The 18,574-nt window shown below is 46.5% G+C and overlaps 1 protein-coding gene across 1 annotated transcript in view; it reads left to right on the top strand.

Moving 5' to 3' along the window:
- Positions 1 to 18,574, top strand: part of RPA2 (replication protein A2) — a 112,643-nt gene that overhangs the window by 41,435 nt on the left and 52,634 nt on the right. Inside the window, exon 3 of the mRNA XM_075333965.1 lies at positions 16,753 to 16,854. Within this exon, the coding sequence (XP_075190080.1) occupies positions 16,753 to 16,854 (102 nt within the window). The remainder of the gene's footprint in view (positions 1 to 16,752; positions 16,855 to 18,574) is intronic.

Raw genomic sequence — 18,574 nt, 5'->3', positions numbered from 1 at the left:
TGCACCTAAGAAAAGAAAAATCAGCCCTGTGGATAATTCAGAGTCAGATTCTATGGAGAGGCCCTCCTCGGCCCCGGAAGAGATGTTTGACGAGGATCATGGCTTATCTTCGGATAAAGTTGAAGCCAGATATTTTTTCTCAATAGAGAATATGGATGAACTTTTAGGTGCAGTAAGAGAGACTATGGGGGTAGAAGAGCAAATATCTACTAAATCGGTACAAGACGAAATGTTTGGGGGCCTTAGGACCCATAGGAAGTTGGGATTTCCGGTCCACGAATTAATCCGAGAGATGGTTTTACAGGAGTGGAGAAACCCTGAGAAACGCCTTACCATTTCCCGTGAATTGAGAAATAGGTTCCCGCTGGAAGAAGATTCACCTTGTTGCTGGGATATACCTAAGGTAGATAAGCACGAAGTGGGGTCCTTTCTAATGCGGTGAGAAGAGCTCTGGCTCAAACTTTGCAGTGGTGATGCGGCCTCCAAAGTGAAACTCTATTCTCTACCATTTCGAGGAGCGCATGTTTTCGGTCCAGCCCTAGAAGAGATTCTGGAAAAGGCTGTTGCCAGAAGACAGACCACATAAGAAAATGTTTCGTCATCCCCCCCCACCCCAAATCTATCTACCCATTACAGAGGGAAGGGTAAGACGGGCCGTTGGAGTTACCAGAAAGGGAGCAGAGGAAGCAGCATCTTTCAATCCCAGAGGTCTGAAGATCGGAGGCGGCAGCAGCAAGACAAGTAATGACGCCATCAATATTGGAGGTCGGCTGTCAGCATTCCTAAGTCAGTGGCAGGAGGTATCATTAAACCCATGGGTCTTAAGCACCATCAGAGAAGGTCTCAAGGTGGAGTTCTACACTTATCCTCCTCAATGTACTCGGGTCACCTCCTCTCCCTCCCGGGAAAGTCATGTCACTCTCATGGGCTGTATTCAAAACCTCCAAAAAATAGGGGTAGTATCGGTAGTACCAGAGTTGGAGGCGGGGTTTGGCCATTACTCCCGTCTCTTCCTGGTAAGAAAACCCAACGGTACCAATCGGTTAATAATCAACCTCAAACCCTTAAATCGCCACATCATCTACCGGCGTTTCAAGTTTGAGTCGGTCAGGGCCACCACGCCCCTTGTCGGTCTGGAATTTTTTTATGGTCACTCTAGATCTAAAATATGCATATTACCATATCCCGCTCTTTCCCGCCCACAAAAGTTTTTTTTCGCTTTGCAATTTTCCACAAGGGGCATCTCCGGCATTATCCATTCAACTCCCTCCCGTTCGGTCTCTTGTCTGCACCTCGGGTTTACACCAAACTAATGGGGGAGGTGGTAGCATTCCTGCGGGGTCAAAACGTTTGTATAATCTCCTACCTCGACGACTTCCTGGTAGTGCCCCCTCTGCCCAATTGCTCCTCCAACACGTGCAGCTCACAGTGAGAGCCTTCCACGACCTGGAATGGGTGGTTAACCATCAGAAGTCGGACCTTCTTCCCTCCACAAAAAAGGTCTTCCTCTGGGTCATGTTGGACTCTGTAAAACATTCCTTCCTTCCGAGAGAAAAGCAGTTGGGGATAATGGAATTTCTGCATTGCCAACGAGTTGTCACCCTGAGATTCACAATGTCAGTTCTGCGATCTTTGACAACTTTCATCCCGGCGGTCTCCTGGGCTCAGGCACACTCACGAACTTTTCAGGCTCATATCTTGGCATCTTGGAACGGTGCCCAGAGCTCCCTAAACAAGAAGATATCCCTGCCAGGTCTGGTGAAGGCCTCCTTGTTGTGGTGGATGATCCCTGTCCATCTCTGTGATGGGGGGATATGGGGGAAGGTGTATAATGCTGTGCAGATTTTAAGCTTAGTTCACTGTCCATTATTTGTACTGCTTGTGTGTACTTTGTATTGTCTGTAGGTAATCACCCCCTGTAGTGCAAGGTTATAGCATCTTGAAGCGCTTCTATCCCTAGGTGTGGGGGGAGGTGGACCTGAAATCCACCTACTGTAAACTCTCTGTTTACCGGGGGGGTAGGGGGGGGAAGAAAGAGTCAGTCTGTTTGAGAACTTCAAGTTAGAATATAGTCCAGTAATGGATAAATGTCCAGGTCTCTCTGAGGAGCCGCAGCTTTTTCCTCAGAGGTTCAATCTTCCTGCTTCACTCTTGAAGCAGGAAGATTGAACCTCTGAGGAAAAAGCTGCGGCTCCTCAGAGAGACATGGACATTTATCCATTACTGGACTATATTCGTGTTTTCTTTACTATTTTTACCCTCCGTATGGTGGATTATGTTATGGACCATTTGATTTGCTTGGAATAAATGCTCTTTGGATTGTACAGTCATTTCCCGCTCTGTTGATTGTGACGGGGTCCTTCTCCCATATGACACAATCTCCAAAAAGGAGTTTCATGGAATCCAGAGCCGTTGGTGACGATCACCACAGATGCCAGCCAGAAAGGCTGGGGGCCGATCATCTCTCAGGTTACCTTCCAAGGCCTCTGGTTAGCATACATCAGTCACAGGTCCTCAAATTATCGAGAACTATAAGCCGTCCTTTAGGCGCTCAGGGCAGTGAAATCCATGCTTCAGGGGGCACATGTCATGGTGTACTCCGACAATATGACAACGGTAGCTCACTTACGTTATCAAGGCAGCTCGCGCCACCAGAATTTGCGAAGGATTTCCACAGGAATCTTTATTTTGGTCAGAAAAACACATCCTGTCACTATGAGCTGTCCACCTGAAGGGCTCCGAAAATACTTGGGTGGATTACCTCAGCAGGCGGGTCGTTCATCCTGGAGAATGGTCCCTGAATCAAGAGGTGTTCCATTCCTTAGTCCAAAGGTGGGGACAACCGGAGGTGGATATTTTTGCAACTCGGCAGAACACAAGGGTACGTCAATTTTTCTCTATAAAGGCCCCGTTATACTCAACGACATCGCTAATGAGATATCGTTGGGGTCACGGAATTCGTGACGCACATCTGGCGTCGTTAGCGACGTTGTTGCGTTTGACACCTACGAGCGACTGCTAACGATCCGAAAAACGGCAAAAATCGTAGATTGTTGACACATCGTTCCTTTCCCAAATATCGTTGCTCATTTTGGACGAAGGTTGTTCATCATTCCTGAGGCAGCACACATCGCTACGTGTGACACCCTGGGAACGATGAACAGCATTCCTGCATCCTCCGGCAACGAGGTGGGAGTGACGTTAATGCGGCTGCTCTCCGCACCTCCGCTTCTATTGGTGGCCCGCTGTGTGACGTCGCTGTGAAGCCGCACGAACCTCCCCCTTAAAGAGTTTGTTCGCCAGCCACAGCGACGTCTTTAGGAAGGTATGTGCGTTTGACACGTACTAGCGATATTGTTCGCCACGGGCAGCGATTTGCCCCTGATGCACGCACGATGGGGGCAGGTGCGATCGCTAGCAACATCGCTAGCAATGTCGCAGCGTGTAAAGCGGCCTTTAGTCCCAGAGATCCGGCGATAGCAGTGGATGCCTTCTCCCATCCTTGGAGGTTTCAACTGGCATACGCCTTTCCACCAATCCCGCTACTGACCAGGACTCTTCAAAAAGTCAGATCGGACGGGGTTCCTACCATCCTGGTCGCGCCACTCTGGCCCAGACGCAGCTGGTTCGGAGCCCTAGTATCCAGGGCTCAGGATGGACCCCTCCTATTGCCTCAGATCCCAGATCTTCTCCATCAAGGTCCAAACCTTTCACCCAGACCTCAAGAGACTGATCCTGGCTGCGTGGCTTCTGAGGCCGGCATTTTAAGAGCTAGGGGTTTGTCTGAGAGGGTCATTGACACGCTACAGAAAAGCCAGAAGCCTATCACTAATCTGATCTACTTTAAAATCTGGAATCCTTTACCAACTGGTGCAGTCCTCAGACTCCTGACCCATTCCATCCAAATGTGGCTCACATCCTGGACTTTTTACAGTCGGGCCTTCAAAAATGTCTCAGCCCCAGCACTCTCAAAGTCCAAGTATCAGCTTTAAGTGCGTATTTTGATCATTACCTAGCAAACCATCGCTGAGTGAAGCGATTCCTCTCTTCAGCGGTTAGAGCCCGTCCTAAATGGCTGGCAATAGTGTCCCCACACCCGGGAGCTTAACGTGGTTCTTCAGGCGTTGACTCAGGCTCCGTTTGAACCTTTAGTTTCCTCTACCATGCGGTGTCTGGCCTGGAACACTGCATTCTTGATTGCGATTACTACAGCTAGGCGAGTCGGTGAAATCCAGGCTCTTACCGTCCGAGATCCCTATATGAAGATTCTGGTTGATCGAATCCTCTTCCGTCTGGATCCCGCCTTTCTCCCGAAAGTGATGTCGGACTTTCATAGGAACCAAGACATTATTCTGCCATCTTTTTGTCAAAATCCAGCTAACCAAAAGGAGATGGACTTTCATTCCCTCGATTGTACTTCGGGCAGTCATGCTATACCTTCAGAAAAGGGATTCCTTCAGGAAGGATTCCAATCTTTTTGTGCAGATTGTGGGTAACAGTGCTGGAAAGAAGGCTGCCCAGAGCACAGTTTCCAACTGGATAAAAAAACGCTATTACAGAGGTATATGTTACCCAAAGCCTCCGTCCTCCGGATCACTTAACCGCACATTCTATTCGATCCATGTCAGTTTCCTGGGCTGAGAGGGCTGACTCTTCAATTGAACAGATTTGCAGAGCAGCGACCTGGTCCTCTGTCCATACTTTTGTTAAACATTACCGATTGGACTAGTTTTCCAATAGAGATTTGGCCTTTGGACGTAAAGTCCAACAGGCTGTTGTCCCTCCCTAGCTTGTTCGTTGGTACTCTTGTGTGCTGTCGTGGAAGGTGACTAGAGAAAATGGAATTGGTTACCGTTAATTCGGTTTGTAGGAAACCCTCCACGACAGCACAGTTATCCCTCCCTTCCCACTTATTCACATGCATATTAATGGCTTATTTCTGAAAATAAAAGATTTAAACCATTCATGATTTGTTTTATGGTACTTCAAAAAACACTGGAGGTGGGGAGGGGTTATTTAACCTCTATGTGTTTCCTGTCCCTAATAGGGTGCAGAGTTACCCTCCTGTGTGCTGTCATGGAGGGATTCCTAGAAACCGAATTTACTGTAAGATAAATTTCATTTATTTATTTATTTATTTTTTTAAATTTCAAGCAAAAAAAGAGAAACTATAAAAGTGAAATGTTGGCATATTGCAAGGTTGCGCAAAAAAAATGTGATTTTCTAATGTTTTCACACCATTCTTGCCCCAGCTCTGACAAAGTGTGGAGGAAGGGGTCATGGCCTCACTTGTCAAATGCATTAGTACCAACTGTATCTGCAGTGCTGCAAATCTTAGCCCAGCAGGAGTTGGGTAAGGTTTGTGGCAAGGCGCACGCACAGAAGAATGCGACACTATGTGTGCCTCTTCATAAATCATGAGCATCTGCTTCATCTCTCCCCCCTCATCAAGACCAATGAGAGAATTGCCGAGAGAATCAAGGCCATAGAGCGCAGTGTGAGATAGGTCTGAACTGCCATCACTTGACTTTGAGGAGGAATACAGCTTCACTAGCAACTGAGGTAGATGACGATCGGGGACTATATGTATTCATGTACACTCCACACGTTATTGTATGAACCTGCTTAATAAAAGGTAATGAGTAAACCTGTAATGTCAATAACTATTAACCTGCAGATATAGAGTTAGTAGCATTCTAAAGAAGCCGGGCTACTACACTGAAAGTGCAGCTACTGGGAGGACATTAACTTTCTTCTTTCCACAGCCTTTGAGTTCAGTCATAGAGGCGTGGCTTTAGACACTAAGTACATAGTGAGCAGAGGCTGTTTGAATGCCCCTGCACTGTGTGATGGTCTGCTCTGTACTGCACTGTTGTACTGACTGCTGTGTTAGCGGTCAGTCAGTGTTGGGGCTCGCATACAGCCTCCGCTCACTATGTACTGAGCGGTGAGTAAAGCCACACATCTATGACTGAAAGCTGAAGGATTCTCGAAGGAAGAAAATTACTTTCCATACGGCAGCCTGGCTCTCTGTGCCACAGACTCATGGATTTAGTTCAGGGATGAATAACCTCCTTTTTATGTGGTTCCAGGGACTGTAGTGCTCGGGCGGTGGCCGCTGTCTTGCCAGCCCTTTATATCCCGATGTGTATTGCAAGGATGAGCATGCAGCATGCTCAGAGCTTCCTCTGTGGTCAGGGTAAGCAGCACGAGATGCACTTCTGTTACAGAAGAGGAGCAGCAGCTTTACCGGCCTCCTTGCTGTACCTACTTCATGGACTGTTGCTGTGAGCCCGCCACCTAGTGCTGTACCCCCTCCGCTACCCCATTTAGTGCTGTGTGTATGCCCCCAGCCCTTCCTGTGATGTGTATGCCCACCAATCGTATCACAAAGTGTTTACTGCGCTCCAGACCAAGACAAACCTGTAAAAGCAGTTGTAAGACGCAACATGATCATTATCGCTTAATATCACAGCCGCACCAAAGAGAAGCAGCTCTAACCACCACAGTAGAGATGAGCTAATTGTTTGACCAAATACAGCAGGGTAATTTTCAAGTTGATAATTTTTTTTTTTTTGCGGCCCCTGAAGATGGATAAAAAATTCCAAATGGCCCCTGGCAGAAAAGGTTTCCCACCCCTGCTTTAGTTAGAATGCTATTAATCTGCAGACTAAAGGCCGCTTTACACGCTACGACATCGCTAAAGCGATGTCGTTGGAGTCACGGAATTTGTGACACACATCCGGCCGCGTTAGCGATGCCGTTGCGTGTGACACCTATGAGCGATTTGGAATCGTCGCAAAAACGTTCAAAATCGCTAATCGTTGACATGCCCCCCTATTCTCAATTATCGTTGCTGCTGCAGGTACGATGTTGTTCGTCGTTCCTGCGGCAGCACACATCGCTATGTGTGACACCGCAGGAACGAGGAACCTCATCTTGCCTGCGGCCGGCGGCAATGAGGAAGGAAAGAGGTGGGCAGGATGGTACGTCCCGCTCATCTCCGCCCCTCCTTATCTATTGGGCGGCGGTTCAGTGACTCTGCTGTGACGTCGCTATGACGCTGAACGAACCGCCCCATTAGAAAGAAGGCGGTTCGCTGGTCACAGTGACGTCACAGAGCATGTATGTGCGTGTGACGCTGCCGTAGCGATAATGTTCGCTACAGCAACGATCACCACATATCGGCCGTACGACGGGGGTGGGTGCTATCGCGCTTGACATCGCCAGCAAATGCTAGCGATGTCGCAGCGTGTAAAGCGGCCTTAACCCCCATATCTGCTGATTAATAGCATTTTTTGACATGACAGGTCTTTTTTTAAAGAAGCACATTCTTTTTAAGACATGTTTAGCCATTAAAATATGTAAAGTGAACCTGTCGGGTCCAGTTTGCCTCCTAACGTAGTAGCAGGGACATATGTGTGCTAAAAATCCCTGCCTAACCATTCCTGTGAAATAATATTGTGTAAAAGCAAAGTAAAAGAAAAAGGGTTTATGATCTTACATTTTCCCTATGCTAATAAGCGCTGGGACTATTCACAAGGGCATTGCTTTGCCCCGACTAGACTTCCATTACTACTTCTTGCAGTACGGCTTTCCACAGTCTGACTGCTCTAGCTGTAAAAAAAAACAAACAAACATTCCTTTTCAGCTGCCGGAATCGTTCTGCTTCGACCTGCATTGAGTCCCCCCTGGTCCTTAATATTGCCTTTGGAAGGAATAAGACGTGCCAGTCCTTTTGTATTGACTACACATGTATTTATGCACATAAATGAGATCTCCTCTAACATGTTTTGTTTTTTTTTTTCCTAAGCTAAAAAAGTCCAACTTTTCCAACCTCTCATCATGTGGGAGGCCTTCCATTCCTTGTAATAATCTAGCTGCTCGCTTTTGAGCCGACTCTAATTTCTGAATGTCCTTTTTAACATGTGGAGCCCAAAACTGAATCCCATATTCCAAATGTGTCCTTACAAGTAACTTCTAGAGGGGTAACAATACATTGGGATCATGGGATCTAATTTTTTTTTTTTATATTTTATACCCCCTAAAATTCTGTTTGCTTTAGCATCTGCTGCTTGGCATTGAGTGCTGCTGCTCAGCTTTTTCTTTTAACCAGAATACCTAAATCCTTCTCCTGTTCTGTAGTCCCGAGTGTACTTCCATTTAATGTATATGCAGCTATAGGATTACTCCGTCCTAGGTGTATTACTTTACATTTATCAACATTAAATCTCATTTGCTAAGTGTCTGCCCATTCTGACATCTTATCCAGATCGTTTTGTATAATTGTACTATCAAGGTCAGTTTTTAATATCCTACATAGTTTGTTGTCAACAAAAACTGACACTTTACTCTCAATACCATCCACAAAGTCATTTATAGAATTTAAAAATAATTGGTCCTAGCACAGATCCCTGCTGTACCACACTGCTGACTATATCCCATTTAAAAAATGTACCCTTTATGACAACTGTGGTTCCTTTCTTTTTGGCAATTCCTTACTCATCTGCATACAGTTTCCGCTAGTCCCTGATTTTGGAGCTTCACTATAAGGTTATGTGATGGTGTCAAATGCTTTTGCAAAGTCCAAATAAATCACATGTTGAATAGACACCACTTATCTTTTGTGAATCCATGCTGGTTGTCAGTTATAATATTCTCAGCAATATATTTTTTTGCAAGTACTCTCTTAAAATGTCCTCAAAATCACACCAAGGATGTCAGACTTGCCGGCCTTAGTTGGCTGGATCCCCACCCTTTTACCTTTCTTAACTATCGGTTAAGAAAGGTAAAATGTCAGCCATCCTCCAATCCTGAGGCACCAATCCTGTTAAGACAGTCTGAGAAGATGAGATACAGGGATCTGTCAATTACTGCGCTCTATCTGTGGAAGAATGCCATCTGGCCTGGGGCATTTGTCAATGTTCAATTTGCGCAGGCGCTAGCATACTTCTTTTGTTAGTTATATCAAGTGTCAGTTCCTTGGTGAACACAGATGATAAGTACCTGTTCAATACAGTCATTTGAAAAAGTTTGGGCACCCCTATTAATGTTAACCTTTTTTTCTTTAACAATTTGGGTTTTTGCAACAGCTATTTCAGGTTCATATATCTAATAACTGATGGACTCAGTAATATTTCTGCATTGAAATGAGGTATATTGTACTAACAGAAAATGTGCAATCCGCATTTAAACAAAATTTGACCGGTGCAAAAGTATGGGCACCCTTATCAATTTCTTGATTTGAACACCCCTAACTACTTTTTACTGACTAAAGCCTGCTTTACACCAGGTAAGATCTGTTCATCGTTCCCGGGGTGTCACACACTGCGATATGTGCTGCCTCGGGAACATTGAACAATCCGACGTTCAATTTGTAGGTTTTTCGTTCAATCGCACGTAGCTGTCACATGCTACAACAACACTAACGATGCCGGATGTGCGTCACTTACGACGTGACCCCTGCCGACACATCGTTAGATTTGTTGTAGCGTGTAAAGCCCGCTTTACTAAAGCACTAAATTGGTTTTGTAACCTCATTGAGCTTTGAACTTCATAGGCAGGTGTATCCAATCATGAGAAAAGGTATTTAAGGTGACCACTTGCAAGTTGTTCTCCTATTTGAGTCTCCTATGAAGAGTGGCATCATGGGCTCCTCAAAACAACTCTCAAATGATCTGAAAACAAAGATTATTCAACATAGTTGTTCAGGGGAAGGATACAAAAAGTTGTCTCAGATTTAAACTGTCAGTTTCCACTGTGAGGAACATAGTAAGGAAATGGAAGAACACAGGTACAGTTCTTGGTAAGCCCAGAAGTGGCAGGCCAATAAAAATATCAGAAAAGCAGAGAAGAAGAATGGTGAGAACAGTCAAGGACAATCCAGAGACCACCTCCAAAGACCTGCAGCATCATCTTGCTGCAGATGGTGTCAATGTGCATCGGTTAACAATACAGCGCACTTTGTTGACTGTATTTCAGTATTTGTCTATGTGCTCCTGTAATTATCTAATCCTTTAAAGGGCCAGTACCACCCTTTTTTTTTTATATATTTATTTTTAGCATTGATATATTTATTTAAAAAAAAAATGGGATTAATTTTAATCCATTCACCACCCAGCCTATTTTTACCTTCCTGACAAGGCCGTTTTTTTCAATGTTGACCAGTGTCACTTTGAGGTTATAACTCTGCAGTGCTTCAATGGATCCCAGTGGCCGCCCCCTTGTGATCGAAGACAGGGCTGGACATGGGATGTGCCTTCAGTTTCCAGAAGGTTAGAAATTAGCAGTTTTCCCCATATCTCTGCCTCGGAGTGTCCCACGCGGAAGATATAAACATCATATATCTAATCTAGTTGTGATTTGATCTATCCATGGATAGGAAACATGTCTGTTGGCTTCCCTCTGCGAATTATTAATTATTGACTTAAATGCATGCCCACTATTTAGGGAAAATGTGTGACATGCGTCTTGTCGTCATGAAGCTGGAAATATGCCTGCCCTATTTGTGGGAGCGAAGCACTCCCCTATATTATAACTTTTTCCCGGAGCCATAGTGACTACAGAATGGCTTTTGAAATTGTTCTGAATCTTGCAGTTGCCTGCCCACTTCCCTAGGTGAATGACTTTGTCAGCAGGGAGGTTTGCTCTGGTTAGAGCTTCTTTAGTCTTAATTTACTTTTGTCACCTGCCATTTGGTGACCAAATCTGGGTGATTTTTTTTCCTTGCCGCTAAGCAGGATGTGTGTAAATAAAAAAGTGGGTGTTGACTAGAGTTGAGCGCGGTTCGAGGTTCTCCAGTTCGCGGCTCGAGTGATTTTGGGGGCTGTTCTAGATCGAACTAGAACTCGAGCTTTTTGCTAAAGCTCGATAGTTCTAGATACGTTCGAGAACGGTTCTAGCAGCAAAAAGACTAGCTAATTACTAGCTAGCTTTCCGCTGTAATAGCGTAAGTCACTCTGTGACTCACACTATTATGAAATTTCAGTGTATAGTGTGCGGGAACAGCGCATTCAGATCACTGCTGTATGGATAATGGCGATCGCCATTTTTTTTTTTTTTCCTTGTCTTCCTTCCCTAAGCGCGCGCGTGTAGTGGGGCGGGCCAGCATGTCAGCCAATCCCAGACACACACACAGCTAAGTGGACTTTTAGCCAGAGAAGCAACGGCATGTGTCATAGGATGTCCATGTCACATGTCCCTGCATTATAAAAACGAGTATCTGCCCGTCCGGACGCCATTATCTCTTCTGCGTCTTGGTGTCAGTCACCGCTGGCGTAGCTCCTGTCTCCGATACTGCTGTGTACGCTCTATACACAGCGCTGTACAGAATAGGGATAGAAGTTTCTATTAGTCCTTTTAAGGGCTAATACCGGCAGGGTCAGAGCCATAGGTGACAGTCAGGGCCGTGAAAACAGATTTTAACAGCTACACAAGATGACAGCGTCTGTGTAGCTAAGGTCAGGGATTTCCTCGCTGCATTTCCCCATTAGGAGGGATAGAAAGGGAGGCTTCCTTGTCTCTACCCAGACCCACAACCCTGCCACTGTCCCCTCCTGCCCTTTGCACACTCAAGCTCATTAATACTAAGCCATTATACTAGCAAACACTGAGTGAACTTAGTGGCATCCTAAAAGTGGCTGTTGGACTTCTGTATTGTCCCACTAGTGCAAAGATATTTGCAGCACGTCTACCTGCATTGCACACTCAAACTCATTGTTACTAAGCCATTATACTAGCAAACACTGAGTGAACTTAGTGGCATCCTAAACGTGGCTGTTGTACTTCTGTATTGTCCCACTAGTGCAAAGATATTTGCAGCACGTCTGCATTGAACATCCAAGCTCATTGTTACAAAGCTATTTATACTAGCAATTAATGCTGCCAGTTTAAGGGCCGTAGTTGCATTGTCAGGGATAATTATTGTTGTTTATTCTGCTGTTAATAAAGCTAGACCACCGCTGCAATCTACACCACCTCTCAATTTTTACTTCCATATTTTCAGTCCACAATCTTGTCGCAATCAACATGAGTGGCAAAATGACAGATGCTGGTGGAAAGGGGAAGAGGCGTGTTGGAAAAGGAAAAAAAGGGTTTGTCCGTGGGGAAGGTGGCAAAGCTCCATTAACATCTGCTGAAGATAGACCATCTTCCAGCAAAAGTAAGATGTCTACTACTTACCGTGGACAATCCGATGTGCTCCCTTTTTTACGGACATGAACAACTGGAACAAAGGTAGATGATGGCCAAAAAAGGAAAATGCTTGAATGGATCTCAAGTGGTCCAACAAGTGCCCTCTCCGCCACCTCAACTACCGCATCCAAAAAACACCAGTCCTCTGAGTTGTCAGCCCAATCAAACTTGCTTTCTTCCAGCTCTGAAGTCTCCATCCGCCTTGCACAGTATGGTGGAACTGAGATGGGTGAGTCTGCAGAGCTGTTCAGTCACACTATAGCCTGGGAATCAGAGGTCTGCTCCCAAGCTACAGTGAGTACAGACCAGGAAATGGTCTGCAGTGATGCCCAGAACCTTTGTGACTCTGATTCAGGCCGTGAGGACCAAGTTTCTGAGCATAATGTTGACCCTTTTTCACAAACTGTAACACCTGTTGTTATAGACAATGAGGAACATACTGATGACGATGAGACGCAGATACCAGATTGCGATGATAACTTAAATATTCGGGTGAGGGGAGTGCAAACACAACAATTGATGATGAAGTTCTAGATCCCACCTACTGTCAACCCACAGTCAGGCATTCGAGGAGGTCAACAGAGGCGGTGGAGGAGGATGCAACCGACGACTAAGTTACCTTGCGCCTTCCTGGACAGTCGGAGCACTGGTAGCACGTCTACAACTGCATCCTCAGCCACCACTCTGCCTCTGAGCACTAGTCGGGGTAGATCAGCAGGTCGCATGTCCTCTAAGCCTTGCCTGGTCCTTTTTTGACATAGCAAAAGATCGCCCAAATTATGTGATGTGTAAAATTTGTCGTGATTCTGTTAGTAGAGGGCAAAACCTCAGCAGTTTGACAACTTCTTCCATGAATCGTCACATGAATAAATATCATATGTCCCAGTGGGAAGCTCACCATGCTGCAATGCGGCCTAGCAGAGCGAACCATCCACCGCCTGCCCCTTCCAGTGCATCCGCGCGCTCTTCATCTTCTAGGACTGTGGGGACAGCTGTCACACCTGGTTTTCCACGCACAACTTCCACCACTGTAACCGCAACAGGCAGTTTGCTTGGTAGGTCGTCAGTTGGTTTGGAAGGGGAAACAAGTGCGTGTGTACAGCTCTCTCAGACATCGATAGCATCAACGTTGGATGAAGGCAACATAATGTCTCCGCCTGCACTTTCCTCACAAACCTGCATTTTTCCAGGGACACCCTACTCAACACAGTCTACACACAGCAGCCAGATCTCTGTCCCTCAGATGTGGACAAATAAAAGGCCATTTCCTGCGACCCATGACAAAGCTAAGAGGTTGACTTTATCCCTCTGTAAGCTCTTGGCTACCGAAATGCTGCCTTTCCGCCTGGTGGACACACAGGATTTTAGAGACCTTATGTCTGTCGCTGTGCCCCAGTACCAGATGCCCAGTCGCCACTACTTCTCTAAGGTGTGCCCGCGCTACACCAGCATGTCTCACACAACATCACCGCTTCCTTGAGAAACTCTGTGTGTGAACGGGTGCATTTCACCACCGATACTTGGACCAGTAAGCATGGACAGGGACGTTACATGTCGCTGACTGGGCACTGGGTAACTATGGTGATAGATGGTGAAGGGTCTGCTGCACAAGTCTTGCCGTCCCCACGACTTGTGTGTCAATCCTCTGTCTGTCCAAGTTCCGCCACTGCTTCTGCCTCCTCCCACCTCATCTGTGTCCTCCACCTCCGCCCCAAGCCTGCCTGGTCAGGCCACCAGCGTTCTCACTGCGCAGAAGGAAGTACGCACCCCTCATTACTATGCTGGTAGCAGAGCGCAGCGGCATCAGGCGGTCTTTAGCTTGAAATGTCTTGGAAATAGGAGTCACACAGCGACTGAGTTGTGGGCAGCTCTGGAGACTGAGTTTAATGAATGGTTGTCTCCACTCAACCTGCAGCCTGGTAAGGCCGTGTGCGACAATGCTGCAAACCTGGGTGCGGCCCTTCGCCTGGGCAAGGTGACACACGTGCCTTGTATGGCTCACGTGTTGAACCTTGTTGTCCAGCAATTTTTAACACACTATCCCGGCCTAGATGGCCTTCTGACCAGGGCACGAAAACTGTCTGATCACTTCCGCCGTTCAACCGCCGCAGCTGAGCGACTTGCATCGCTCCAGAAGTCTTTCGGCCTGCCGGTTCATCGCCTGAAATGCGATGTGCCGACACGCTGGAATTCGACTCTCCACATGTTACAGCGACTGTGGCAGCACCGCCGAGCCCTGGTGCAATACGTCATGACGTATAGCCTGGGCCAACGAGATGCAGAGGTGGGGCAGATCACCCTGATGGAGTCGTCTCAGATCAAGGACCTATGCACCCTTCTGCACAGTTTCGACATGGCGACGAATATGTTTAGCGCTGACAATGCCATTATCAGCATGACAATTCCAGTCATTTACATGCTTGAGCACACGCTAAACACTATTCGGAGTCGGGGTGGGACAACAGGAAGGGGAGGAACTACAGGAGGATTCATTTGCGCAAGACACAACAACATCACCAAGGTCCAGACGTTCATCATCACCAACGCGGCAGGCATGGGACCATGGGGGACAGGGATCAACAAGGGCGCATGGTAGCAGGCGAAATGTTGAGGAAGGTGCAGGAGAACATGAAGAAATCGAGGACGAACTGTCCATGGACATGGAAGACTCAGCGGATGAGGGAGACCTTGGTCAAATTTCAGTTGAAAGAGGTTGGGGGGAGATGTCAGAGAAAGAAAGAATGGATAGCACCTCCATGCCACAAATACAGCGTGGACTTGGTCCGCATGGCTGCGCAAGACACATGAGCGCCTTCTTGCTGCACTACCTCCAACATGACCCTCGTATTGTCAAAATTAGAAGTGATGATGACTACTGGCTTGCCACACTATTAGATCCCCGGTACAAGTCCAAATTTTGTGACATAATTCCAGCCATAGAAAGGGACGCACGTATGCAGGAGTATCAGCAGAAGCTGTTACTCGATCTTAGCTCGGCTTTTCCACCAAACAACCGTGCAGGTGCAGGGAGTGAATCTCCCAGTTGTAACTTGACGTCTCGTCATCTTCAACAGTCTACCCGTACCAGTAGCACCGTATCTGGTGCTGGTAACAGCAATTTTATTGAATCTTTTCATAATTTTTTTAGACCCTCCTTTGCAAGGCCACCAGAGACAACAAGTCTGACACATAGTCAACAGCTGGAGAGGATGATACAGGAGTATCTCCAAATGAACATCGATGCCATTACTTTGCAAATGGAACCTTGCTCATTTTGGGCTTCAAATCTTGAAAAATGGCCAGAGCTCTCCAGTTACGCCTTGGAGATTTTGTCGTGTCCAGCTGCCAGCGGTGTCTCTGAACGTGTCTTCAGTGCTGCTGGGTGTGTGCTGACAGATAAGCGCACGCGTCTGTCCAGTGACAATGTGAACAGACTAACGTTCATCAAAATGAACAAGTCATGGATCCACAAGGAATTTACTACCCCTGTGTCATCCTGGGGAGAGTAAATGCTTGTGGATTTGGAATGTGCTTGATGCAAATCAAAACATCCTGTTTGCAACTAGGGCACAAGTGCTGCCACTGAAGGGGTTAGTGTCTGTGTGGCCCAATTTTTGGAAAAAAGGGAGACTCCGCTTGGAGTAACCCTTGCTTACATTGTTTTTAAAAATGATCCAAGATGAACAGAGCTGGGATCAGGAAACACTTTGCTACCTACCCTGGTGTCATCCTGGGGACGGTTAAGTATGGCGTATTTTTGAATGTGCTTGATGCAAATCTAGATGTGAAGTGTACAACTGGGGCACAAGTGCTGCCACTGAAGTGGTGGGTGTGTGTGTGGCCCAATTTTTGGAAAAAAGGGAGACTCCGCTTGGAGTCACCTTACAGTGTTTTACATGATTTTAGAAGGGCGTGCCATGCCTATATCTGTGTCTCCTCCTCTTTTTTCCTTGTCCAGCTCTTTTGTTTTCGCATGAGTATATGTCCTTGTCACTTTCCCATGTGTTTGTGTTGTGAGTTGTTTGTCACCTTTTGGACACCTGGGTGGGTTTTTTTGGGTGTTTTCTAGGTGTTTTTCTGTGTTTTGTGATTGCCTGCCATTGTTTTCTATGCGGTTCGAGTTCGGTTCGTCGAACGTTCGACGAACCGAACTCGAACGAGACCTCCGTTCGGTGAACCGAACTCGAGCCGAACCGGGACCGGTTCGCTCATCTGTAGTGTTGACTGACATGTATAAATGTTATATTCCTCACAGAAACCGCTTAGGATCATAAGAAAAGTTGGTCTTCAAGACAAATTTTTGCGTTTTTCTTTTTTTCCCCCTCCAAAGTCAAAGAATATGCAGCAGAAGGTTTACAAATATAGTCATGCACGTAACACAAATCTCTGTAAACCAATGGGCCCACAGACCCAAGCATGGTCTCATCATATGTTTATTATTAGAAGGTATGTCTTGTGGGCACTATTTGAGGAGTGTTCTCCCCCACAACCATACACTCTTAATGTGTTACTTAATAACTGATCAATAGTAAATATAAATTCTGATTTATTTTTTTCCAGAGGTCGAGGGCACAGCAAATAGTGCCATGTACAGTATCACAGCTACTTTCTGCTGCCCAAAGTGATGAGTTGTTCAGGATAGGAGAAGTTGAGCTTTCTCAGGTATGTATATTATTATTATTATTATTATTATTATTATTATTATTATTATTATTATTATTATTATTATTATTAGTTATTTATGTATATTGCCAACAGTCTGGATTAGAGTATCAGCGCATCAATCTGTTCATTATTTGTACGTTCAATGGAAGCTTGGATTATGAGCATAATTCATTCCTAAAAATATTAACCTTAACCCCTTCACGACCTTTGACGGATACATCCGTCATGGTGCCCTGGTACTTAAAGACCCATGACGGATGTATCAGTCATGGCGTAATCGAGGCCCCGGAGCCCCGGTGACCACGATCGGTACTCAAAAACTAGATTTGGTAAGGAGAGGACCTGTACCTGACCTCAGGAGGGGTGGTGTCTCCTCCTCAGGAGGCTGTGATTGGCCAGTGTAATGTTTCAGCCATTAGAATGTTCTGCTCCGCCCCTGCATCGCCGCTGCTCTGCTCCTTCTGCTGCCCCTTTGCATCTGCCACCGCCTTTCCCTGCATCTGCTCCCGCGCCGTCCCCCATCAGCCACTGCCCCCTTGCATCTGCCACTGCCCCCTGCATCTGCCGCCGCACTCCATCAGCCTCTGCGCCCCTCGCTCTCCTATCCTCTTCATATGCTGCCATGTCTCCCCAGCTCGGATCTGCTGCCTCCTCCATCTGCCTTCTCCTCCATCTCCTGTGATCCTGCTGCCTAGATCCATCCTGTAAGGTAGCCTTCTCCAATCTCACCTCCCCCCCCCCCCCCCCCATCCTCTGCAGCTCCTGCATCCATTGCGCCCTCTTCCAACCTTCGCCGCTCCTCCATCTGCCGCGTGCTCTCCCATCCTCCGCCGCTCCTCCATCCGCCGCTCCTCCATCCGCCGCTCCTCCATCCGCCGCGCGCACTCCCATCCTCCGCCGCTCCTCCATCCGTTCCACCCTCTTCCATCCTCCATCCATCCTTTTTTCCATCCCACTTAGTCCCGTCCCCCCCGCCCCCTTTTGCAGCACATCCATGCGTGCGTCCTGATTTTTTTTTTTCTGTAAACTAAGAAAGAAATACAAATAAACTTAGTTCAGGGCCAGTAAAATTATACTGTAGTAATCGTCAACTACAGTATTTTTTACTGAATATTGAAAGGTTCAGCCCAGTGCCACACATGAGAGCGATGCATGAGTCTCACATCGCATCATCCGGCGCAGTCACTCTCTTCCAGACAGGAGTGTGCGGCTGTGCCGGATGATGCGATGCGAGATTCGTGCATCGCTCTCACGTGTGGCACTTGCCTTTAGTGTCAGTTGCAGGCGCTCATTTTTTTTTTTTTTTTTTTTTTAACTGATGTCCATATTTTTTATTTCGCCAAACTAATTGTTGTTTTTTTTTTTTTGTATGGGGGGGGTCTAGTTTCCAAAATGGGGTTACATGTGGGGGTTACACCTTTCCCATTCCAGCTAATTTTCCATTTAAAAAGTCTAATGATGCTCCTTCCCTTTTGCCGTGTGCCCAAACAGTGGTTTTCTGCCACATATGACGTATCAGCGTACTCAAGACAAATTGCCCAACAAATTTTGCGGTCCATTTTATCCTGTTAACCCTGAAAAAAATAAGAAAATTGAGCCTAAAATAACATTTTTGTGGCAAAAAAAAGTACTTTTTTTTTTATGGCTCAATGTATGAAACACGTGAGGGTTCAAAGTGCTCATTACCCATCTAGATTTATGCCATGGGGGGGGTCTA

This window comes from Anomaloglossus baeobatrachus, chromosome 2 (assembly GCF_048569485.1).
Source record: "Anomaloglossus baeobatrachus isolate aAnoBae1 chromosome 2, aAnoBae1.hap1, whole genome shotgun sequence".
NCBI classification, from domain to species: domain Eukaryota; kingdom Metazoa; phylum Chordata; class Amphibia; order Anura; family Aromobatidae; genus Anomaloglossus; species Anomaloglossus baeobatrachus.
This window is presented reverse-complemented; position numbering and strand designations above follow the sequence as displayed.